Genomic DNA, 24,691 nt, shown 5'->3' with positions numbered 1-24,691 from the left:
GGCTGAGGTCCCCCGAGCAGCTCCTGCTGCCCGGGCCCCGGGGACAATCGGGTGACCCAAAAGCTGACTCAAAAGCGCTCATAAATGCACATTGGGAAGGCGTGGTCACAACCATACCATCGGCCTAACATCGACTCACAGAGACCACCCTGACCTGCCATAAAGCTCCTGAAGAACCCCCCCACCCTGGGCAGCTACAGCCCCAAACCACCTCCCTCCGGGTCGCAGCAGCGTCCCAGAAAGCGTGGCCCTGGGGTGATTGGAGTTGGGCGTTACTCGCATTACAGAACCCCACCTCAGGGCTGGGCCACCCCATGACAGAGCCCTGCTTCAGGGCCGCGCCCACCTCCCGGCAAGGCCCCGTTCCGGGGCTGGGTCTCCCTCACGACACCGCCGCCCCTCAGCGGGGAGCCCTCGCGGTGCTGAGCCGCGTCCCTCTCACCCGCTGTGCTTTGAGACGGTGTTACCCGTCCCCTTCAGCCCGCAGGACTCGTTCTCCCTGAGGACGCCGCCACCCTTCAGCCTTGGGGGCTGTGTCACCCTCAGCCCTCGGGCGATGTCCCGTGTACCGCCCTCAAGGCGGATGCCCTGTGTGCCCCTCGCCCCTCAGGGCTGGGTGTGTCCCTCAGCGCTGGCTGTGTCCCTCACGGCCAGGTGTGTCCTTCAGGGCGAGGTGTCCCTCAGCGCCGGGTGTGTCCCTCACGGCCGGGTGTCCCTCAGTGATGGCTGTGTCCCGCAGGGCCGGGATTTCCTCAGGGCTGGGTGTGTCCCTCAGGGCCGGGTATCCCTCAGCGCCGGGTGTGTCCCTCACATTGGATGTGTCCCTCAGGGCCGGGTGTGTCCCTCACGCTGGGTGTGTCCCTCAGGGCCGGGTGTGTCCCTCACGCTGGATGTGTCCCTCAGGGCCGGGTGTCCCTCAGCGCTGGGTGTGTCCCTCAGGGCCGGGTGTGTTCCTTAGCGCTGGATGTGTCCCTCACGCTGGGTGTCCCTCAGGGCTCAGGCCGCCCCCCCCGACCCGCCCCTCACGCTGGGTGTCCCTCAGGGCCGGGTGTGTCCCTCACGCTGGGTGTGTCCCTCAGCGCTGGGTGTCCCTCAGGGCCGGGTGTGTCCCTCACGCTGGGTGTGTCCCTCAGCGCTGGGTGTCCCTCAGAGCCGGGTGTGTCCCTCACGCTGGGTGTCCCTCACGCTGGGTGTGTCCCTCACGCTGGGTGTGTCCCTCAGCGCTGGGTGTGTCCCTCACGCTGGGTGTCCCTCACGCTGGGTGTGTCCCTCAGCGCTGGGTGTCCCTCAGCGCTGGGTGTCCCTCACCGCTGGGTGTCCCTCAGCGCTGGGTGTCCCTCAGCGCTGGGTGTCCCTCACGCTGGGTGTCCCTCACGCTGGGTGTGTCCCTCAGCGCTGGGTGTGTCCCTCAGCGCTGGGTGTCCCTCACGCTGGGTGTCCCTCAGCGCTGGGTGTGTCCCTCACGCTGGGTGTCCCTCACGCTGGGTGTGTCCCTCAGCGCTGGGTGTCCCTCAGGGCTCAGGCCGCCCCCCCCGACCCGCCCCTCACGCTGGGTGTCCCTCAGGGCCGGGTGTGTCCCTCAGCGCTGGGTGTCCCTCAGCGCTGGGTATGTTCCCTCACGCTGGGTGTCCCTCAGCGCTGGGTGTGTCCCTCAGCGCTGGGTGTCCCTCAGCGCTGGGTGTGTCCCTCACGCTGGGTGTGTCCCTCAGCGCTGGGTGTCCCTCAGCGCTGGGTGTGTCCCTCACGCTGGGTGTGTCCCTCAGCGCTGGGTGTCCCTCAGGGCTCAGGCCGCCCCCCCACACCCGCCCCTCACGCCGGAGCTCGCGCTCGCCGCAGTGGCGGGGGCCGCCAGGGGGCGCCCCGGGGCCCGGCCTCCATTCCTTCCCTGAGGCCACAGCCCGGACACTCGGGAAAAGCTCCCAAAAAGGGAAAAATCCCCCTAAAAAGGGGGGGAAAATCCCCTAAAGAATGGACAGTGCCTGTGTTGAAGAGTCCACCTAGAAGGGCAAGCATGTAGAAAGGGAAAAAAAAACCCCAAAAGATCTATGTCTCAGCCCAGGATAGGGGTCCTTAGTCAGCAACACTGGGGAGCTTTACCTACTTCCTACTTCCAGCTCTTGCACTAAACATTTATCTTACCAATAAAAAATGTCACTGAAAACGGATGAGAATCTGAAGAAGAAATAAGATTTCTCTGTTAGAAAGAAAGGGCATAATATAATGAAGAGTACACAAATGTGCAGTGTGATGTATATACACTAAAAACAGTGCAGGGCAAAACATTTGCAACAGACACGAAGTCTAAGGTCTTTTATTACATTTTATAGATTAAATATATCTTCAGTAGAGTCTCTTTTTAAAACACACAAAAGGAAAAAATACATTCTTCATGTACATATGAAATACTGACCATGTAGCAGGGACCATGTACAGTGCAAAGTATGAACACAGCTACACAGACATCACCACTTTGGATGATTATCAAGCTTTTTCTACAGTAAAACTGGAACAAATTAATATTTCTGTTTCCAAAGAGAAATCCATACCCTTCCCTTCAATGGCATTTTGTGAGATTGTGCAGGAAAGGGTTTCATTTACTTTTCAAAGATACTATAAAATCCTTACATTGCATGAAAAATTATCCATCTCCTCAAGCTTTATCACTTTCACATATTCATAACTGTAATACAATTTTTAATGTGATTGCAACCCAACTCCAAAAATCCAGGGAAAAACAGTAACATATATATAACCTGGTATAGAGAAAGGAATGAATCAGAACTGATTGTTGCAATGTCCAGGAAACATGTACCCAACATGTACACACACATACACAGAGGGTGGGAGATAGCGAGGTGTGACAGAGCATCTCCTGTTTGTCACAAGTTTGGAGTGAGGGCACGGGGTTGCACATTTCACTTCGGCAGTGGATCGCTAGTGTCTAGTAGGGGATGTCATTCTGGTAGTACTGGATCATGTCATATGTTCTACTCCTAGAGAAGAAAAGCAAAGCCAGAGGTAAGTAAAAGTTTAAAAAAACGCTGCACCCATTGTCAAAAAACATTCGTCAGGATCCTACAGAAACAAAACATGGGTGAAGGAAATCAGCTGCTAATCAAAACTAGCCCTCCATCCTTTGAAGGCATTGTGAAGGCCCAGTTACTGTTACAGACAGCACAAAACATCCTGCTCTTGTTTAAAATAGTTTTAGAAAGTATTTCCACACTTCTCAGTGTGACAGCAGCATCAGCAGCTTGGATCCTGTGTTTGGATAAGCCACAAGCATATCACATGGCATTTGCAGTTTGTTTTAGGAGAAGAAAATGCATAATGAATGAATCAAGATCATCAGGGCTGCAGGGAGACAGGATTATGTGGAAATAGAAGTCATCTTAATTAAGGAAAATGCTATTAATGAAGATAAAAGTTTTCAAAGCAGAGGAAATTACAGCATTAACAGCAGCATCTCTGATGAGTGACTGAGCAAACAAATCTCAGCTTGTTACAGATAACTCAATTATCCATGGGCAGAGCTTATTCAGGTCACAGATTAACCATGCCACATGTAGAAAAGCTCAAGCTGGTGCTGGCCATTCATACAGCAGTGCCACTGCCTTCAACCCCCCCCAACCCCAATATTATTCTGAGCAGGTGCACTTGCAAGTACTGGAACATCCATTCTGGTGGGGCTGTATCTTGCCACTGAGTGACACTGGCCTCAAGCTGACCCCATATGGAACTACACAAGAGTTTGTAACAGAAACAAAGCTGCTACCCTGCACTACCATCTGAATTATCAATAACCCAAAAATTTTTGGTATCTGACTGATAAAACTCTACTTTTCAGCTCTGTTCAAAGCCTGATGGCCTTCCTTTAGCTGTAGGGAGAAAATACACATAGAAGCCAAACCTGTTGCTGAGGAAACAATTCTGGATGATCTTGATGATGAAAGTTGCAGCCTCCCTTTCAGTCATGTTGGGGCTGAACCTGTGCCTATATGTAGAAAATTACAACCAAGTAAGAGAAAATTAGTGAGATTTCATTTGAACATGGTACAAATGTGTCTTTGCACAAGCTCAGCCAGGTGTGATTTCACTTGCTGCAAGTACCTACTTCTTGTGAAATCACTTGGTACAAATGACATAACATTTTAATAAAAAACATTTTCCAGTTCACACATATTGTTGACTTACTTCAACAGCTTGATTGTCTGCCCTCGGAAACAGGGCAGCCCTGTATCCAACATCAATGTAACCAGTGAGACCACAGCATCCATGTAAGGCCTAGAGAAAAAGAGAACAAAAACGTCAGAGCACTCACACTCCTGCAGTCTTAGCAGGTAAATCAGACAAGCTGAAGAGTTCAACGAGCTGCATCCCACTTTTTTCTGTAATTAAATCAACACAGATAATCCTCTTACATTTGCTGGTGAAGCTACACCATTGCTTGCAATCTGTCCCTTTAATTAAATGTCACTCCTTTATGCTGGACTGTCAGATACTCAGAATGCTGCAAGATGAAGTCTCAAGAAGCATAATGCAAAGAAATGCTTTAGCTAACAACATTTCTTTGGCATCAGAAAGGTGAAGGAGCACAAAAGGCTGAAACCAGCAACACCACAGGAACATACTATCTTTTAATCTCAATTACTCTGTGTAATTCTTCGCAACATCAGCCAAGCTTCCCTTCTCCTTCTTGTCCTCTTGCTCAGAACATTTATTATCTACCAGGCTATTACTCTGCTACCTGATTGACACATTTGCTTTGCCACAAAAACTTTGTCCAGGCTGTTTCCCCTCAAGGAAACAAAACGATCTTGACTGACTCCAAGACAGTAGTTTCATATTGTATTAACAGTGCATTAAATTGTGTGAGGAAATGTGTGAAATATTGCATTTATAAATTGAATATATAAAATTTTAAATTATAAGCACAGAAAAAATACCACAAAGATAAGCTGTAAAACAGCAGGATTATTACATTGTTTCAGAGTTTGCAAGACTACCAGGACAGTCTCAGACTCCCTACAAATCAACATATGTTATTATTTATCTTCTCATCTGGCTTTGAGCACGCAAGAACTTTCACTGTAAGCAGCTAAGAACACCTTACCTGACTGCCAGGTAGCCTCTGACACACATCTCCATAAACCATTTGAATGGTGTTGCCTCCATTTTCCCTCCCATTATCATCACCATCTCGTCAGTCAGTTTAATGTCAGGCTCCCAGCCCAGGTTGCCACCAGGTGAGCTTTCAAACATGAACCCAAAATCTGTGCACAAAAGATAACCTGACTCATAAACTTTGTTGGTTAATTGTGTGCTGTTAAAGCTGACAGATGCAAGAGAGGTGGATTGCATGTAAACATTTTAACTTCAACTGGAAAAAAGCTTTGGTGAAGTGAAAGAGTACTGACAAAAGCATCATCATCATGACACGACAACAGATGTAAGAATGGTGATATCAAATAAACTACTGAAATATTTGTGCAGCTCCAGAAAAGCAAAGCTAAAGCAGAGGTTAAAGCCTCATACAATTATACAAATTTACTTGTCAAGTTTAATTCATACCCTTGCAGTGATGAAAGGAATCCAAAGGCACATTTCTATAATTACACACATACACACATGTATCTATGCATGAGTACATAAACATGTGTCATCCATACATATGTGTGTATAAACTTTCCTGAACCTGACAAAACTTTGCAGAGCTAAATTTACACAGAAGCAGCCAACACAAACACACAACACTTGGCACGAAGGCATGAAAACCTTCCAAGTGTGTTTACAAACAGTGAAATCAGTATATGGATGGATCTCAAAGGGGAAATGGTTTCATGTCTTTTATCAGCAATACTTAGGAGCAGAAAACAAAGGTAATAACTGACATCCAGAGGTGCATATAACTGACCAATATGAATGATGTGTCCCTGTTTGTCCAGCATGATGTTGCCATTGTGCCTGTCTTTAATCTGGAGCAGGAACAGGAGCAGACTGTAGGCAGCCATACTGCGGATGAAATTATAGCGAGCCTGTACAAACAACAAGTTAAAACAAATCAGAACAACTTACAGAATTTAATAACTCTACATCAGGAGATGAGACAGATGAATAAAGCTTTTTTCTTTTTTTCCATTCATGATTAGTTTGAAGCAATGTCCAATGACATTCTCCATACATCTATAGCTGCAATTACTTCTTAGCTAACTCACTAATAGCTAAAAATGGATTATCAACATCAGGAACTAGGTACAGCATTACAGTAGTCATTATGTAATTATTTGTCATTATTTCTCATAGAGAGAATGTTTCTCAGTTGATACTTCACTGTGCTTGCCCACTGATATTTTACCTTCTGGAATGCAAGGGTAGACTCATCTCCATATTGCCTTGTGAAATAATCATACATCCCAAAGTCTGTTTGCCTGCCCAGCTGGTCACGGGATGTGCAGTCAGGAATGCACTCAATAACACCACACTGGAGGGGAAGAAGAAGAACAGGTTTGTAAAGCATGCTCCCAAATATATTTTGTTCATGGCTCTTGGCAGTCATACAGGATTCTCTGGGAAATGTGGGGAAGCCTATACATCACCAAATACAGAATTACTAGTTTATTAATTAAAAAAAAGTATATCCCCTCTTTTAGCATTTCCATGCAACTAAGAAGCTCTGTGACTTTCCACTGCTTTGCACAATGTAGTCTCAGAAATCAAACAATAAACATTAACAAGCAGCAAAATTTCAGAGCGAAAACCTTCAGAAAAGCAGGAAGCAGAAGAGGAAAGACTCTTTCTACTGCTGAAATTCCAAATATTTGGCATAAGTGATGTAGGCAGTACTTCCTTGAGGCATGGAGTTTTTATGTGTGCTGGAAGAAAGTGTTTTTGAATTAGGAATGATTTTCTACAGCACTATAGTTAACTGCCTACTTACCCCAGGAGCTGTGGCCACCACTCTATATGGAAACACAAAAAGATCCAGGCCTACCAGCTGAAATATGTTCTTGAAGAGATCGATGATTTGTAAAGCTAACATGTCCTGTCAGACAAGAAAAAAATTGCACAAACATTACAGGGGTTACAGGTCATAAACTGGGTTATAAATATGCTCTGAAGAACTCTGAAGTGCACAATAAATTAAGCAGGTGTGCAGATGTGTGCTTGTGCATGCACTATGGGGGAAATCAAAAAGGGAACTGATAAATGCTGTGTGAGTGGACAGCAAGCAACACTGATGATTTAACGACTGACCTAAGAATGAACTGCCTATCACTCTTTGATAAAAGGGCTACTTACAACTCTAGGGATAATAACAAGCATTCCCTCTTAATCAATCAAACTTCAATGTACAATATCCCACTTCAGGAACTACTGCTATATTGCCAATAGTTCAACTGCAAAATAAACTCTGCAGAAATTTTTTTAAAGCTTGATAAACCTGTCTTGACAGAATGGCTTTTATTTACAAACCAGAATTTCTCTACGGGTACAACACAGTTCTCCCTCTCAGTCCATAACTAGCAGACATTACCAAAGTCCCAAAGAACAATATTTCTATACAAAAATTATTTTCTTACACATTATCACCTACAAATCTGTCTCCTCTAAGTGCAAAGCCTGACAGCTTTGTACCTGTCTGCAGTCATCGCCCACTTTAAAGATTGCTGCCTGCCAGCAGATTTTCTCACTGTCCTCATCCTCTTCTGCACTTTCATCGATGGAGTCAGAGCGACAACGCAGACCTGCAACAAGAGAACCAAGCAAAATCCAGACATGGACTTTAATTAGTGACCTTCTATCATGACAAGCCCTCTGCACTGAAACCCACAGCATTTCACTGCAGGTGCACCACAGATATTTCTGCCTTATGAAGTAATCACCATAAAATAGTTCCCTTTGTCTACTGGAATTAAAACATCTGCAACCAGTGTTCATGATTTACCTGCTAAATGCCTGCATTGCATTGAGCTACTCAGCTGGAGACTCCCACAAAATGTCTTATGAAGGAAAAACTGCCAAAACCTGGATTTTGCTACCATCTAAAAACCCAGAAAAGGCCAGTGATTTCTATTTCAGTCTAAAGTAATTATTATCATTTCTTCAAGAGCTCTATGTGGCTTGGTTCCTGGGACTTTAAAAAAGATTTAAGTTTTCAGTATTTTCTTCTCTCTTCCCTTGATCCAGTTTAATTTCTCAGCTGAACCATGGCAGATAAAGTTCAGCACGGAAATAGTTTTTCTGCAGTGGTAGAGGTCACTAAAAGCAGGCAGTCTTAAAGGAATTGCTGACTATTAATTAGTAATATCAATGATTAAGTTGCAGTTACTGACCTTCTTTTTCAAGCTCACTGACTCCACATCGTTTCACTCTAAATTTGGCCAGATAGGGTGCTTTTGCTGCACTAAATTACAGTAGAAACAAAAATGATGATGATGAGTGCAATTAGCCAAACAAAAATTTAAATAAAAATACTTGAATATCATTAATTAACTTAACAAGTATATATACAAAATAAAAATAAACATAAATATAACAAAAGCATGGTACCTCTGCATAGGAGTTCCTGATTTGTAATCAATATCCAAAACAATTGCTTCAGGATTGCTGGGCAAGTAACAGCCTGCAAAACAGAGCAGACAGCTGACAACAAATCCACCAGCTAGTGACACAATACAAGTTGGACAGTAACTGATGTCAGTGTCTACATCTTCAGTGCATAATTTTGAATTAATGTTAGAGAGAAACTGGAGATTCCAGTCTGTAAGCCATAAAGGATGTGGTATCCTTTGCATCAGTAAGATTCCCAGAAACTATAAAATCCAGTTTTGAGCCAATGCTGCAGAACATGTAGCACAGAAAGGCACAGAGAGGGCATCTCTTACACCAGTCCTGAATCAGATGAGGTAGCAGCCCCAGTGCATTGGGCAGTGCCCTGAGCCACCAACACATGGCAGAAGGTTTGACACCTGTTAGAGGTCAGGAAAAGCTTTCATCAAACTCAGTTTTAAAGAGAAGATTCAGGCTGGGAAAACATATGTTCAAGATTTGAAAGGACCCTCAAATAATGACATTTCAAGGGAATGCCTGATGGGAGAAAGGGGAAAACGAAAGGAATGGAAATGTTTAATTCTCGAGATAACAAGACCTCTCAAAAATACCACATCTGTTTTAAAAATAAGGTGGTAGAAAGCAAGAGAGTTTATTTATCCTTCCTCTTCAGACATACACTGCTACTTTTATCCACAATATACATTATCTAAAAAACAGAAATCTCTACAAGCTACCACTTGAAGGGATTTCAAGATTTGCTTGCAGAAAATAAATAATCAAGTTGAATGCAAAAGCCCACAATTTTATACGACTAAATCACATCTTACCAGGCTGCACTTTCACCTCAGACAGAGCACTCAAACAAGCTTTCTTTCTTTCGTCTCCTTTAGGGAATGGCCTAGAAAGATGAATTATCTTTTAATTATCTGCATATTATATATTACTCCCCACACTAGCCTCAAATATGTTTCAAACTTACACAAACAGAGCACAAATTCTGAAGTCCAACACTTACTTGATAATGGCTGAAACATTGGTGATTTTATTAAAGAAATCAAACTCTCGTTGGTAAAACTCCTTGGCTGGGCCAGACAATGAGCCAGTTATCTCCTCCACTAACTGCTCCAGAAGTTCCCCAATGTCAGCTGCATGAAAAAAAAGGAAGCATCTGTGTCAGCAGTTCATTTCAGAAAGTAAAATTGCATGGGTGATATGATATTTCCATGGATGATGGAAATAAGCACCTTTGTATAGCATTCAGAAAAGGGTACTAAGGGAACCAGCACCCTGTCTCTCTTGATAGACTCTATTGGCACTAAAGTAGAATGGGCCCTACCTCTATAAATAAAAGAATTTCCCTGCTAAAAGGATTCTTCCTGACAAGCAAGAAGCAGGAAGAAGATTTAGTCTGAACTGGGAAAAGGAAAGGAGTCAAGTCAGATTATATTTTAAAGTACTCACGATCTTTTTGATGTCCTTCTTCATCCAAGTAGATATTAGTTTTCATGTTCCAGATAAATTGGTGAGCCAAGAGCTGAGATTTGGAAGCTGCCCACAGGATGTATTCCCTAACGTAACCCATCTGCAACCATATGCAGAGCAGTAAGGATCAAAGCTCATTACAACTCTCAGACTCAGTATTACTGCTTCTAACAGCTATTCTTCCAACCTAGAAAGTGTTACATGGATGGAAAGACCTTTGCACTCACACTCACTTTGCTAAAAAGACATGAATGATAGTTTTTTTTAAAAGGTAGTGAACTGATCTTAAACTGTTTTCAGCTTTGTTACTGACCTATTCTGTTATTTCCCAACCTTTAGGCCATTTTCCATCTGTTATTTTTGGATTTCAAATCTCTTTGAACTCAGAGCATCTTCTAGTATATATACAAAGCACAGTGTTAACAGGGAGACTGGTCTTGCCTGGCACTATGTGCTCCTGTAATACCAGAAATCTACACATGTCATAGGCATTTTACAGTTTGGTGGCAAGAATTGCATGTGCTGGCACAGTTCCACTGAAATTCTGGAAAGAAATATAAAGTTTAAGTGTCCAAGAAAATCATACTCCTTCCAACAGCCACATTCCCTTTCCTCTATCTGTAACTACTTTTGTAGTCTGTAGGTGTTCCTGAGATGTTTCACTGCTATTAGCAGACAGGTGTCTGATGTTCATGCTCTGTCTGCATTGCAGAGTTCTCAAAGAATAACTACAGTCAGTCTCAGTCCCCTACACTATGGGATAGGAATATGTTCACCTGAAAATAAAGCACTGACCAGAGTTCACTGCCTTGCTGGCAGATAAAATGATCTCACATCAATGAACTCTGAACTTGGTTGTAAAGTTTTACTTTGGCTTCTGCAAGATGAAGCTGAGATCTGATTTCATACATGTCATGGAGCACAAGACAGTCCTGGATGTCTTCTCTAGGTAACTCCACAGCAAAATTATTAAAGGTAATGGTTTAATTTCATTACTGGCTGTCTCATGCAGACCTCCAAAAGTTTTATTCAATCAGAGTCCTCACCTGGGGGATCCCATGACAAAATCTCTTTTCTGACAGATGAGCTACATAGCCTTTCTCAAGTTTATCTGTTCATAAGAAGTGTATCCCAAGCCAGCCAGCCTCTAGAGACAGTAATTTTTCTTCTATGCATTATGTATAGGATAATAATAAGCAGCATTAGATTACAATTAATTTTTGTTTTATTTACTGCTTTAAATCTAAAAGCTGCATTAAAAATCTGTTTTCTTCACATGCATAATCTCACCTTGTCATACCGCAGTGCCTGAACAATCTGTGGAATGTAGAACAAAATTGCATCCTGAAAGAGAAGGGATGGCAGGATTTTACTGTTTTGTTTTAGTAGTCAGAAAGGAAGATGAGTCACATACACAGAGAAAAGCTCCTTTCAGTTAGGCGATAAACAAAATCCCACTGCCTCTTCATTTTAAACTATGTATGTAACTCTCTCAAATCAAAGTATCATTCTGTTTAGTTACTCCCTTCAAAAATATTTTTAATCATGTACTTCACATCCTAATAATCCTTCAGTCCTAAGAGAAGCCTGAAAAGTGCTAAAAACCAGCTTTCTGCTGCCTTAGAAGAAAAAACTTTGTAATTGAAGAGAAGAGACGAGAGATGATTTGAGAAGGGCATTCTGAAGAATTCAGCTCAGAGTAATTTACAACAAAACTGCAAATACATGAGCCAGTTTTACATGGGACAGTCATCTTGAAGTTTCCATCCCACTCTGTGCACATTCTGCAGTGTGCTGTGCCCATTTAGCACGTCTCTCCATGACACTAAAATGAAACTTGTGGCCACAATGACCAGGACCATAATTTCCCCTGGTTAAGGCTTTCTTGGAACTCTTCTTACCGGAGGGAAAGATCTCAGGACTTTAACTCCATACTGGGCTGTCAGAGGATGAGGTGGATACATGCTGGAGAAGTAGGACAGGCCAGTTGGAGGATCTGTGGGTGCCCAGCACAGAACGTGGCTGAGCTCAGGTGCATCAGCATCAATCGTGTGCCAGGTAACCAGGTACTGAAAAAGCAGATCAGACACATCAGGGGTTTGTAGCACTCACTGAAGTGTGGGTACTACACAACACACAGTGATGCTGTCATCTAGCTCCCTCCAACAGGGCAAGTGAAATATGGAACATTTTTTTTTAAACAAAACTATGGCTGCTTTATCTAATGCATTTTTTTCCATGGAATCACCTCACCTCCCAGAACACCAAATAAAGTTACTAAAAGCACAATCCAGGGGTTCTTGCACAAGGAGAAAGAGGAAAGGATGAATCATTTTGAAAGGGTCAAAAAAGGTTCCATTTCCCTGCCTCTATTTTATAGATGATGTATAGAATGCAGCTCTGACAAGACTGTCCCTCACAGGACTGAAGTGCTTCACTGCAGATCAGCATGATGAGCCTTTCTCACTTCCAGACCTTGGCCTCTGGATACACAGAAAAGGTTATGCTTGAAATAAGTTCAGCAGCAGCACTCATCATGGCTTGGTCCAGTGATCTTTACACTTATTATGTCAAAGGAACAGAAATGGTGACTGTACTGCAAGTGATGAGTTTTGAGCCATTTTGTGTACAGTGAGAATACCCAGAAGCAAAATGTACCATTAGCTAACTGGCTACCTCACTTACTGCTGTGATTTTCCCCTCAACCCCCTATTTCCACAGTTGTTCTGTCATTCTCTCCTACCAGAGATATGTGTAGCACTAGAACATACACTGTGGTAAGTCAAGCCTGCATTTCCCAATATATCTGGATGAAATGGGCTTCCTGGAGCTCTGTAACAGTAAAAATATTCACAGGTACCTTTATTGCCTCAGGAACATCACTAACAGCTCCCGGGTCCAACCGGACCAGACGGGTCACTTCTGTTCCAATAGCTTCAGTGTTCTTAAACCTAAAGGATAACCAGGAACACAGTAACATTACTAGAAGATTTTGATGGCTTCTTCTATTATTGGAAGATGAGAACAGCAGAAGGCAGATAACTATATGCTCAATAAACAAATAGTCTAACTATGAAATAACATACACCAACATGCTGTGGATAGAGGATTCTGAAACAAATGGTCCTCATCTACTGTTTTTGTACAAACCAGTTGTATTTCAGCCCACTTCCTCTAGTGGACTCTAGACTGAAATATTCTGTCTGGGATTCTACAGCAACCAGTGTACAGAACTCTACTTGGCAAAAACTATCACTGTTGTAAGGGGGAAAGAATTTCCTTTTCCTTCTGGAGCCAACTATGCTAATTCTCCTACTAACATGCAAGCCAATATCTAGCTAAAACATTGCATTCCAAGATACTTTTAGCACTGTTTAAATACTATGCTTGCTAATGGGCTGAATGCTCTTAAAAACAAACCTGATTTCTTCTGAATCAAACACTGTCTAAGCACTGGCAAAGAGCAGATGGTGGGAAAGGCATTTGGACTTCATTAGTGACTGAGCCAAATGAGTCTATTAAGTAATCTAGGTCTTTTCAAAGGTCTCAAAGAGTTGTCACAGTATGCAAAAGGCTGCAAACAGCAGCAAGTGCTATCAGTACTTACTGTAAATACTCAACTTCTAAGGCAGCATTAATTACATCAGTTGTTTCTTTTATAATATCTCACCTGGTAGGCAGCTGCACAGCAAGATGAGGAGAAATGCTCCAAGCCAGATTCACATTATCCTTCCACTGCTTCTCACTAAGACTGATGTATTTAGACCTCCAGTTTGCTACACTGCTCTCTCCAGTTTGATCCAACTCTAGTTCAGGGGAAGACAGTGGATTGTACCACGTGATCAAGCGTTCAATCTCAGTAGCCTGAGGGAAACAGGAAAAAAGGGTTTTCTGGAAGAAACAAAACACTCCCAATCTCATACTTTAGTTTAGATAGCCTGCAACAATAAAAGTCTTAGAAATTCATGCAGTTTGCCCATCCTTCTGATGGCTCACCAGCAAGGAGAGCAGTAATGTCCTGCGCTTCATGTAGTACTTGTGCAGCTGTGTCCCCCTGTTTGTCTTCTTGGACATTCCTGGAGAAAAGGAATAAAAAGTTTTCAGTGGCTTTTGTTCAGTAGGTTAAACTGTACTTTCAAACTGTTCACACCTAGAAACATGAACACAGAACAACTGAAGATCACAGGACACCTGCAACTTAACCTGTAACTCAGGGTGGTGGCAGGAAGTCAGCACTGCAACCACTCATTGTGCAGGTGTTCTTTGAATATCTGGAATACAACAGGCTACAGAGATATTGTAGCCAGCAGTGTATTCACTTTAGGAACATGACAGTCAATTAAAAAGAAAGAGCACGTAGCTTTAAAACTGTACAAAACCACAGTCCATGATGTAATGTCACTCTGCTCTCCACAAAAAGCACTAGCAGCATGTTTTCACAAAGCAAAAAATTCCCTTACAGGACTTCAATACATCTTGACCTCTTCCAGACTTATTTCTCCCGCACAACAGAACTGAACACTCTACCAAAAAACTCTGGTGATTTCAGAACTTTCCTGCTTGTTACCAGTGAGACTTTTTCTGCCTTCGTTTTTCAGTATTTGTCACTGGTAACTAAATGCCCTGCCAGAATATGAGTCTGAAGTTTAAGGTAAATATTGACTTTCAGTATCTGAACATAAACTATGTTGTAAAATGGACTGTAATGAGCTGGTTACAATCAAAAAAATACCTGATTTTTTAGATATGGTTGACATGCCACTGGACAAAGGGTAAGTATTTATCCATCCTTGTGTAGCCTGTTGCCGAGATCCAACATTGATATCCAGGTTGCTCCTGGTGTCTTGATTATCTAAGAACAGAGCACAGATCTGATGTAGAATCCAATCAAAGAAACCAGACACTTCTAAAACAGCACTTAAAGGAACTCACCAGGTGGTACAAGTTGGCTGGCAGTCAGATACTTCTTGTCTGAGAACATTGCTGTCCAAAACTTGATCAAGATGCTGATATCCTCACGGAGCCTCTTTTCTCCTTGTGTAGGGAACTTTGAAGGACAACTTGAAGAAATCACAAAAATAATGTAATGTTGAATGCACCAGGGGGGAAAAACTCCCAGCAGTCAAAAACCCTCACCAACCTAATCAAGTAGTATCTTTTATTCTGACTGAAATATACAAGGATGAGACTACACATCACTACATTTTATCCTCATGACTTTATTATGTCTGTCTGAAGAGCACAAACTTCCAATTATAACTGAAAATTAAGGCAGCAGTCTGTCAGGATCCTGGATTCATTTGAAAGTTAATATTAGGACTGACTGACCTCCTCACATTCAGACATTCCTATTAATTAAATTTTCTTTTGTGCCTGAATCAAATGTTGAAATGATCAGATTCAGTGTGGCTGTATTTTGAAAATAATGCAACTGTGTTTCAGCCACACACACTCTAACAGCAGCTCTTTAAACCTTTAAAATCTAGATACAATTTTGAGCACTGAATAGAAAAAAAGGGAAAAGAACAGAAACATTCCTGCTTTTTAAATCACACATAAAATCTGAAACTAATATCTAAGTTTCTTTGAGATAATTTATGAACCATACTAAAGCACAAGTCATGTTTCTGTTAAAGTGGGTAAAAAAGGAAAGGAAGAAAAATCACTAGAAGAGAAAGCTGCTGCTTTGGAGTATCACTAAAGGTTCTGGAAAAACACAAACACATTTTCAGTGCCTCATTTCAAATGAAAGAGTACCTGAAATAATCAAAGGCAGTTGAATAAATCTTTTCTCTCAAAACATTTCGTATAGTTGCATTTGGAACCACATCAGCATGCAGCAAAGACAAACCCAGGGTCAGCAACCTAAAATGCAAAATATAGCATGAAAATGTTGGCTCTCTCAAAATGGTGACCAATACACCAGCATGCAAACCACAGCTACAGCTGTAACTGCAACCTGAGAAGTGTCTGCTTCAGAGCTCCTGTCAACCTGTTCACATTGCCATCAATCTGTTTCAAAGCTGTGGCTGCTGAACCAGAGAAAGTAAAAAAGCCTTCAATCACAAAAGGTGAAGCATTACTAGATCTATGATGTGGGCAATTCACTATATGAAATCATCCCATGAGATTTCCTGAAACATCAAAAAATTACTTTCAAGCTGAAGTGATCAACTTCTGCTCTGAAAACAGAGCTTAGACTGAATCACTGCAGGCTTTTAAAGCAATTCTCAGCACTCGAAGCCAAGGACAAGTGAAACATGTAGCATCTAGTTGTTTTCTCCCTATAATCTAATTTCTTATTTCTGTGATTCCAGGAGGAAAAGGCCAAAAGCACTCACTTAAATCGGGGCCCAATGGCTGCCACGTGCCGGTTCAAGCTGCCCTTCGCCCCCCCGATGTTCAGGGACAGGGACCGCTGGAGCAGGCTGGAGAAGATCTCGATTTGGTCAGAACTGCAGTATTTGGCTATTTCAAACCTCTGCACCAAAAACTGAGAAAAAGAGACAGACATACCATGCCTCCTTCGACCTTTCTGAAGTTTAAACCCCACCCCCAGACTTCTCTGTTTCAAACACCTTTCTCCCCCTCATTGATCATGCTCATCTAAACAGTCTCTCCTGGCTGTGAGCACGACTCCAGTCCTTTCCCAAATCACAGCAACAGGAAATACAGACTGCCACAGGTGGGATATTCAGAAGAAATACACACCTCTATCCAGATGTAATGTGGGGTCACCTCTGGTGGACAGGGCCTTGGCTGGCTCTCCTCTGAGGCTGCTAATGGATCTGCTTCCTTCTGCTCTGCAGAAAACAGCCCAACTTTCTGCTCCACTGTCATCTGCCAGGCTCCTGCCATTTCCCGCATGAACTGCAAAAAGGAAGGTGTTTCAAGAGCAGCTTCTTATATGGAAAGCACAATCTTTCCCCACAGCACACACAAGAACCTACTACATCAATTAAAATTCACTGCAGTGCTGATGAAGAGGCAGAGACAAGCCTATCCCAGCTGACAAAATGTTTCTTTCACATACTATATTACAAAAGGAAGAGAAACTCCCCCAAAATCTCAGCTAGTAGCAGAAAGACTAAAGGCAGTAGCAGCCAGGCACTCTATCTTGTTGAGGAGACTGAACTGTTGGATCAGCCCATGCCATCCATCCTGCTGCTCTACTAAAGGCTCCCACATGAGCCCAGCAGAGACAAGCACATGCCAGATCCCGTGACCTGCAGGACACAGTTTGGCCCCTGAGCACACTGAAAACACACTGGCTGATCAAGCACAACATAAACATGGCACATAATCCAGTTTTGCTGATCCTGCTCACAGGAGCAGCATCCTGTGTAGTAACGAGGCTGAGCAACCAAGGGTGCTTCTCTGTTCTCCTCAACCAGAAACAAAGACATTTCCCCAAATGCCCAATGGAAAAAAAAAAATAAAACTGATGCTTAAGAAGTTAACCACTGAAACCTGCATGTAAACTCAACTAAGTAAATCCAGATGGATGATTATCTCCAGCAAGTGAAACACTTGATGCTCCCTAAGCAAAGCAATTACCAGAGGCCATTTTCTCAGCTGTGCAGACTGTCACTACAACGTGCTGAGTTGCTTTATTACTATTACATTAATTCCCATCTCAAAAAATACAGCTGGTATAGGCTCTACAGGATTAGGACATTTGCAAGCCTATGTTTTCATGTAATGGTGCAATACCAGATACCAGAGGCTGATCAATGAGCAGGGACACTGATTTATCTTTGTTTTAAAACACCACTCTATAGTTTGTGATAATACAGAGTTAATTCATGAACAGCTCAGACATCTCATCAGCAAAGTAAATTTCTACAATGGGGATTCTAGCAGGTTTCTTTTGCTGTAACACTCATGCTGTTGAGAAAGGTCTGCTTCCATAGTCCATCTCATGGGGGTGCTCAGACTTCCAACAATACAGGAACAGAGATTTCCTGGCAGGCTAAAGTGATTACCAGTGCATTTAAACATCCTTGACACAGATTCACAGTATCTGTGAATCTCTCAAAATCTTTTCTCTTCCCCTTCAGAGGCAGAGAATGAGTAGTTAAATCGCTTCCTACCGGCACTTCTATTCCATTCTTGGCAGCAAGCAGCCACTCCCAGCAAGCAATTGCTGTTTCCATGCCATGTTCATTGAACATTCGCAGGGGACCCCAACACAGGTGATGAAGGAGCTGGGGATCACAGTCTGAAAACAAACATTCACTCAGATCTCTCCAACAGAACAACTTCTTTCCACATCAGCGTGAAATTGGTGTGCACCACAGGTAATAATCAGTTCCTAATAACAAATAGCTTCTGGTTTAAGGAGGCTGTTCCCCAATATAAGCTTAATTGAAAAAATTCAACATACAGTTTTGCTGCAAGTTGATGCATACTGGATTGGTATATAGACAGTTTTTGTAGTTTATTTTTCTTGGCATTCACTGTCAGAAAGCAGAACTCCATTTGGTTTTCATTACCTTTGCTGCTTATTAGCAGTGCAGTCAACTTAAACATGGCCTGGGTGTAGAATTCAGTGTTGCTGGATTCAAGAGCAGCATTCAGGTCTTTGACCATAAGTTTATTCAGGTCAGATGTTCGTCCTGTGGCATTTGAGAACTGAATCATTCCGGAAACCTGTAAAATTTAAGGATGTTCTCAACAGAGGAAGTATTTTTAGGAATCCAGTTAAGTATTGGTCATGTGCTGATTGGGGAGCTCCACAAACAGAGGCATCTTTTGTTACTACTTTACCAAATCTTTAGCTTTATCTGCAATCTAATCTTTAGCTTTATCTAATCTTTAGCTTTATCTGCAATACTAATAGTAAAATGATCTGTTTAATAACCTAGGAAAATTATACTCTTTATCCAGAAGGGATTTAGAGACTATGCTTCATGTAACATAGACCCATATACCAGTATAGGTTGGAAGGACATCATAACCCTGGGAAGTGATGTCAGAGCTTCTGGACACCCCACATCCATGAGAAATCCTGTGCTTACCTCTCCTGCATAACGGTTGCGTAAGTTAAGAGAAGCCATGAAGTTGGAGTAGTCCTTCTTCACACAAGTTGGTCTCTCAGTTAGCTGAGTTGCCTATGGCCAGATCACAACACAACAAGGTGTTTACACTGTTCGTGTCAGATCATTTGTCTTTTTATCTTTGTTCCTTCACATATGTTTTAAATTTCCTTATGCTTGTAATCAGTTACATACAACAATACCAGGACTGACCATATCCTGTGAGGATTGTAGGCACCACCAAGGTCCCTCCTCAGCTCTCTAATTTGTCAAAGTCTCTCTGCAGGTGCACAAAGGAACAAACAATACTCACACCCAGAGTGGTGTTCTGCCTGTTGTAGCCTGCAAAGTGCAAAACGCTTTCCGTAGCCATGGCCAGTCCAGTGTGCTGGGACAACCCTGATACCCAGTTCTGATGTTTATTTAGGTACTCCTGAAAAAGAAAAAAAAAACAACCCCAAACTCCAAAATATTTTATTATCTTCAAAACAAAGCAGCTCATAAGCAAGTGTTGCACCACTGCAAACTATGGGAAACTGAATTATACACAATTGTGACATAAGACTGTCTCTATTTATCCCTTCTGGGCATTGCTCTCCTGGCAGTAAGATTTTCTGAATATCCTCCTAAATACACAAAGAGCAAGACTCCTATATTCAAAATTAATAAAGTTATCATGATAAATGCTTAAAGGCTGTGATCTTGTCTTGAATCACTTCTGACAAAAAAAATCCCTTACAAGATGAAGTGTTTTGGACTACATGGAAGAAGGGAATGTAATTAGTTGTCCTTTCGCACAAAGACAGGATCCCTTGAGGTTCCTTTTTTTAGGGAAGGAAATATAAACTTCAGGTAGATTTGCAGTGTCCAAGATCTGCAAAAATCAAGTTTTCACAGAAGCAGGCCCATTACCTGTAGATGAGATTTTGTAACAGAGGGAGCCCATTTCATTGCCTCTTGCAGAATCATCCCACAGCGTGCAGCAAAGTCCTTGACTATACTCTAGAATAAAAAGCATCAACACAATCAGTAAAATACAGGACATTTAACATGAGGCACTGGGTCTAATGGTGTAATAAGTAACATAGGGAGCAAGAGAGTTACAGCAACATGACACAGTTAAAATTTTCTGTAACAGTTGAATGTGTTCTTGATTAAGAAAGAACTGTCACAATTTAAGTCAAGTAAAATAGTTAAATTCAGAAAAGCATAAATACTGTGTCATATCCTATTAGAAAACTCTTACCTAGGGAAGTACTTTTTAAAAATTACTATTTAGAGCAGCTCACTAATTTATAAATCTCCAAGTTGTGAAAGGAGGCATTATTTCATTCTTTGATAAATCAAGGAGGGCCACTCACCTCTCTGGCTTCGTGCGTGTCAGGGACTGTTATTCTGTAGGGAGCATCAGGAATGTCATAGTATGGTTGGTCCTTGTGAATGTCCTAAAACAATTAATTATCAACATTTATCAACTCTCAGTAAGACAAAATTCATCATCACCTGACATTAACACAACAGGGAGCAAACAAGAAGCCTGATTAACAAAACTTTTTTGCTAACATTTGCTCTCAATTTGAACAGCTCTATAAGAAACTGGTGTATTCCAGTCTGATTTTTAGAACAAATAATTTAAAAAATTCAAAGCACTCTCCTCAACATGTAGTATAAAAATAAAATTCTATAATGCATTTCCATTTTCAAAAATTCTAGCACGTAACAGATTCAAGAAATAAGAATACACATACACAGACTGGAGAGAATACAATCTGAAAACCATAATTCATAGAAGACCAAACCACAAAACACCACCAAATTTTTATTTCAAATGAGACATTTCAACAATTATAAACCACATCTGACAACTTTTTACCACTATTTTTACTACTTATGAAATAGGGTTGCAAAGATAATTCTTGCTTCACCAAATTTAATATTATGATTTTATCAATCTTAGTAAAAGGAAAACCAAATTACAAACTCAATTAAATATCAAATAAATGCAGAACAAAGCAAAAAAAAGTTCTAAGAAATCAAAACACTTACTGCACTAAGAGACAGAGACAATGTCTGCAGGATATCTAGCATAGTCTTCAGCACAGTTCCACTCCACAGCAAGTGAGGAAATCTAGAGCAAGACAGAATTCAGAAACACAATAACCATGGAGAGCTGAGGAAGGCCATTCTTTTAGCAAAGCAGCTGCTCAAAGAGCCAGCTTTATACATCCCTAGGTAAGTTCATACTCAACAGAAGCCACAAAGACTTCCATAGCTCACAGCAGCCTGGCTTTAACCAGAGCCAAAAGCCGAGAAGAGCGATTGCATAGGAGCGGAGATTGCATTTCCATCACGAGAACTTTGCTTTGCTCCACCCATGGCACTACTAAACAGACACACATTTTAATGTGTGGGGGTTTCAGAGCTCAGGCTAAAAATACCACTGAATGTAATTTTTCAAGGAGATGTTTCAGCAGAAGTACCTGCCTAGAAATCCACTTGACCAGTGTCAAGCGCCTAAGCAACCACTAAATTGTGAAAAGAGAAACATGAAAACTATACTCACTTGTCTACCAGACCAGATAAGTATTTGTCTGCAACTCTCCTGATCCTCTTGTGAATGTGGTTGAAATTCACCAGCAAGAACTGAGCATGTCTCTCCAGCTCTTCTTCATTCTCCTTAGTTTTGGGCTAAAACACATGCCAAAGAGAAATCTGAAGCTCTTAAAGGAACAGACAAACTCACTTTCATAAACTGAAATGAGAACATTCATACAAATTCAAAATTTTAATTTCCAGGTAACCTACTTTATCAGCCATCATTGACAGGAAAGCTTCAAACACCTTATCAGCAACAGCTATCACACATTGCATCATGCCTGAGAAATGGAGAGAAGTGACAGGTTTCATTGTCAAAATTACATTTGTTTTATAAACCAGGCTTAACAATTTAAAACTGTTTACACTTACTCAGCCAATATTAAACTTGTTTCAAAACAAAAACAGTGTTCTTGGCAAGAATAAAGCAGCAGCAATCTGGTGAATATGATTCATTTTGTTACATAGCTGCTTGATTTGTTTCTGCTTTGCAGACTGGAAATAATTTCCTCATATTTCAAGTTGAGAGGAAACCTAGACAGGTGAATCTTACCAGATTTGTCTTTCTGAATTGCTTTGTCTTCAAAGTAGCAAAACATGACTTGGAAGCGATCTTGGTCAGTTGAATGCAGCACCCTAGGGAAGGAGAGTTTTCTAAGTTGGGACATTCAGGGGGTTGTTTATTTGTTTCAGTTCTTGTTTATTTCAGATTTTGTTTCAGGGATTTATCGATAGTTTTGTTTTAAGGGTTTTTTCCCTGCTTCATAAGTGAAAAAACTAAATATAGCTAAAGATATACCTCATGTACTCTAGGCGGTAAACAGAAAGGAGATAGGTAGACATGGCAAAGTCCAATTTATTGATCAACGCTGACACTTCTGGAGGAGGATCCAACAGATTGATTATGGTACTCCGTAATTCATTTAATTCAGCCTAGAAACGAACACATGAAGTTATCTGAACTGGGAATCCTGTATTAGCAAACATGCATTCAGCTATTTGTTAACATTTCAACCTTCATAAACAATATGTCAGGCTGCTTGTGATTGCAGATTCAGAACAACCTCCCCTGACTCAGCAAGTCACAATGTTTCAAATACAGAACAGAACTAAATTTGAAATCAAGCTTCTGGCAGAAATAATTGCTAATTCCCATGCAGTTATACTAATGAAGAAATTCAATTCCTACACTAAATGCATGCGAGTTTGACCAACATCAGCAGTGTCCAGCTCCCAAAACTTCATGTATTTGTGCCAGTCTTTGGTGTCACAGAACTAAATATCTAGGTACAATGAAGATTTCTCTATTATTTGGGAGCCAAATTGATTTCATAAGCCAAAAAGAGCCTTTGGGCAAAAACTGTCCTGCAAAATCTATCCTACAAATGCTAGGGGGAGAGAAGAATACCAGTACCAAGCCATAGCAAACTTAACATTTCTTTGAAAGCCTAAATGTTGTTTCCTTTCAATCTTGGTCATTTTTCTTTTTTAATCAGTTCAAGTTTTGTTGGATACAAAATGGATGAAAAAGCATTAAGAGGCTTCCATCTCCACAAAGATTTGGTTTCTACACCTAATCAAGGTAGTATAGCTACCCCTCCAAATAGTTGCATTAACATGCCATAAAACTGACCCCAAATCACTTATGCACTCTGGTGTCAGAAGAACAGTGTAAAATTGCTGCTTTTCACTAACAGGAGGCAGGCTGAAAGGGGTGCTGTGCTATTTCAATATATCACATATATTTAACACTGGCAGACATTATGGAAGGAGGAAATAAAAGAAATGAATTCCTACAGAAGTCACGGTGTCATTCTTCATGGCAGAATTGTACTGCAGAACAGACCGGAGTGGCTCTTTGCTGGGAAATGTGAGTAATGGAGACTTGGTGGCAATTTCACACACACCTTCGTACCATTCTTCTGGCCAAAGACCTGGAACAGAAGTAGTAATAGGAAGGTGGAATGAGGGATTAAAAACAAAAATCAAGTTTCACAAAGTTACTTGCATTACCAAGATTGGCACTACTTCTAGGGCAGATTTTTCATGGTCTTAAGCACAGACACTCAACACACATGATCCATGTTCCAAACTTAGTCAGTATGTACACCTGGAGTTTTTACTTAATTACCATTGTACCCCATGTGTCTTATCTTCCATTTCAGAAATCTGGCTATCAAAACTCATAACTAAGGCTATTAACTTAGGAATAAAACCAAGTACAATTGACTGTGCTGAATCTGATAACAAAACTGCAAAGATTTAAAGAAATCCCACCAGAGAACTGTCATGTAAGCTGTTTGCTTTGAAATGTCTTTATGCCTGCAATTTTTTTTCCAGCTACTTCCAGCTGTGAATGGTTTGCACAGAACTGTGTTTAGATTCATCAAAAGTTTAAATGTGAGCAGCATGTTATCCTCCTAGAATGCAGACTACCTGATCCTTCCACAGCAAATCCCATCAGCACTGAATACAACCAGAAATCACGGAACAGCTTCTGTAGCCTGGGCTTGGCCTCCTTGATGGGTGGCAAGCGTCTAGTGAGCTACCAAAGAAATAGAAATTAACATTAGAAAATGGTGGGAGTTAGAATAACTTAAGTCCACACTAAGGAATCAATTCATGTACCTTTTTTACTATGATTTACAAAGGTAATATTCTTTGTTACCTATGAAAAACTAGTATTATACTGCAATTATTATACTGAAGGAATTAAGTTCTTTTTGGAGAGCTGAAAGGCTAACTTTGAGATGTCTGAAGTAAGAATCTCCTTTGTTTTACACAGGAATAACACCATGCTGATACAGTAACCTCTGAGGAGAATACATAATATTAGTATACTATCCACTGCAGGGAGGAAGAGACCACATGGTCCTTTAAACTGTGCTGTAGACAATGCCATGCAGCTTTGCTTCAGTGTAAAGGAACTCCAAACAAAATAAATATTCATCAAAAACACTTCTGGTTGCTATTGTTTATCAGCTTTGTGGAAATACATTGAGGCACCAATTGGGGATCTTTCA

At 41.5% G+C, this 24,691-nt stretch overlaps 1 protein-coding gene and 1 long non-coding RNA gene across 3 annotated transcripts in view; both read right to left on the bottom strand.

Moving 5' to 3' along the window:
* LOC306810256 overlaps positions 1-559 on the bottom strand; it is a 125,405-nt gene extending 124,846 nt beyond the window's left edge. Inside the window, exon 1 of the long non-coding RNA XR_013776420.1 lies at positions 443-559. This is a non-coding gene — a long non-coding RNA (uncharacterized lncRNA). The remainder of the gene's footprint in view (positions 1-442) is intronic.
* Positions 560-2,282: 1,723 nt separating this feature from the next.
* PI4KA (phosphatidylinositol 4-kinase alpha) overlaps positions 2,283-24,691 on the bottom strand; it is a 53,724-nt gene continuing 31,315 nt past the window's right edge. For both annotated transcript variants that reach the window (XM_079322703.1, XM_079322702.1), the window contains exons 20-55: positions 24,105-24,213; positions 23,466-23,602; positions 22,468-22,601; positions 22,222-22,304; positions 21,879-21,949; positions 21,637-21,761; positions 21,120-21,201; positions 20,435-20,518; positions 19,986-20,075; positions 19,387-19,506; positions 19,056-19,148; positions 18,531-18,687; positions 18,129-18,256; positions 16,747-16,905; positions 16,377-16,528; positions 15,793-15,900; positions 14,968-15,095; positions 14,768-14,887; positions 14,032-14,111; positions 13,706-13,899; positions 12,896-12,986; positions 11,937-12,104; positions 11,326-11,379; positions 10,015-10,135; positions 9,569-9,698; positions 9,381-9,451; positions 8,551-8,623; positions 8,334-8,404; positions 7,636-7,745; positions 6,938-7,042; positions 6,356-6,481; positions 5,915-6,035; positions 5,114-5,273; positions 4,195-4,284; positions 3,911-3,994; positions 2,283-2,993 (exon numbers count right to left, since the gene is read on the bottom strand). In XM_079322703.1, coding sequence (XP_079178829.1) covers positions 2,942-2,993; positions 3,911-3,994; positions 4,195-4,284; positions 5,114-5,273; positions 5,915-6,035; positions 6,356-6,481; positions 6,938-7,042; positions 7,636-7,745; positions 8,334-8,404; positions 8,551-8,623; positions 9,381-9,451; positions 9,569-9,698; positions 10,015-10,135; positions 11,326-11,379; positions 11,937-12,104; positions 12,896-12,986; positions 13,706-13,899; positions 14,032-14,111; positions 14,768-14,887; positions 14,968-15,095; positions 15,793-15,900; positions 16,377-16,528; positions 16,747-16,905; positions 18,129-18,256; positions 18,531-18,687; positions 19,056-19,148; positions 19,387-19,506; positions 19,986-20,075; positions 20,435-20,518; positions 21,120-21,201; positions 21,637-21,761; positions 21,879-21,949; positions 22,222-22,304; positions 22,468-22,601; positions 23,466-23,602; positions 24,105-24,213 — 3,981 coding nt within the window. In that variant the 3' untranslated portion in view covers positions 2,283-2,941. The remainder of the gene's footprint in view (positions 2,994-3,910; positions 3,995-4,194; positions 4,285-5,113; positions 5,274-5,914; positions 6,036-6,355; positions 6,482-6,937; positions 7,043-7,635; positions 7,746-8,333; positions 8,405-8,550; positions 8,624-9,380; positions 9,452-9,568; positions 9,699-10,014; positions 10,136-11,325; positions 11,380-11,936; positions 12,105-12,895; positions 12,987-13,705; positions 13,900-14,031; positions 14,112-14,767; positions 14,888-14,967; positions 15,096-15,792; positions 15,901-16,376; positions 16,529-16,746; positions 16,906-18,128; positions 18,257-18,530; positions 18,688-19,055; positions 19,149-19,386; positions 19,507-19,985; positions 20,076-20,434; positions 20,519-21,119; positions 21,202-21,636; positions 21,762-21,878; positions 21,950-22,221; positions 22,305-22,467; positions 22,602-23,465; positions 23,603-24,104; positions 24,214-24,691) is intronic.

Source organism: Erithacus rubecula (genome assembly GCF_903797595.1).
Source record: "Erithacus rubecula genome assembly, chromosome: 19".
In the NCBI taxonomy this organism is placed as follows: Eukaryota; Metazoa; Chordata; class Aves; order Passeriformes; family Muscicapidae; genus Erithacus; species Erithacus rubecula.
This window is presented reverse-complemented; position numbering and strand designations above follow the sequence as displayed.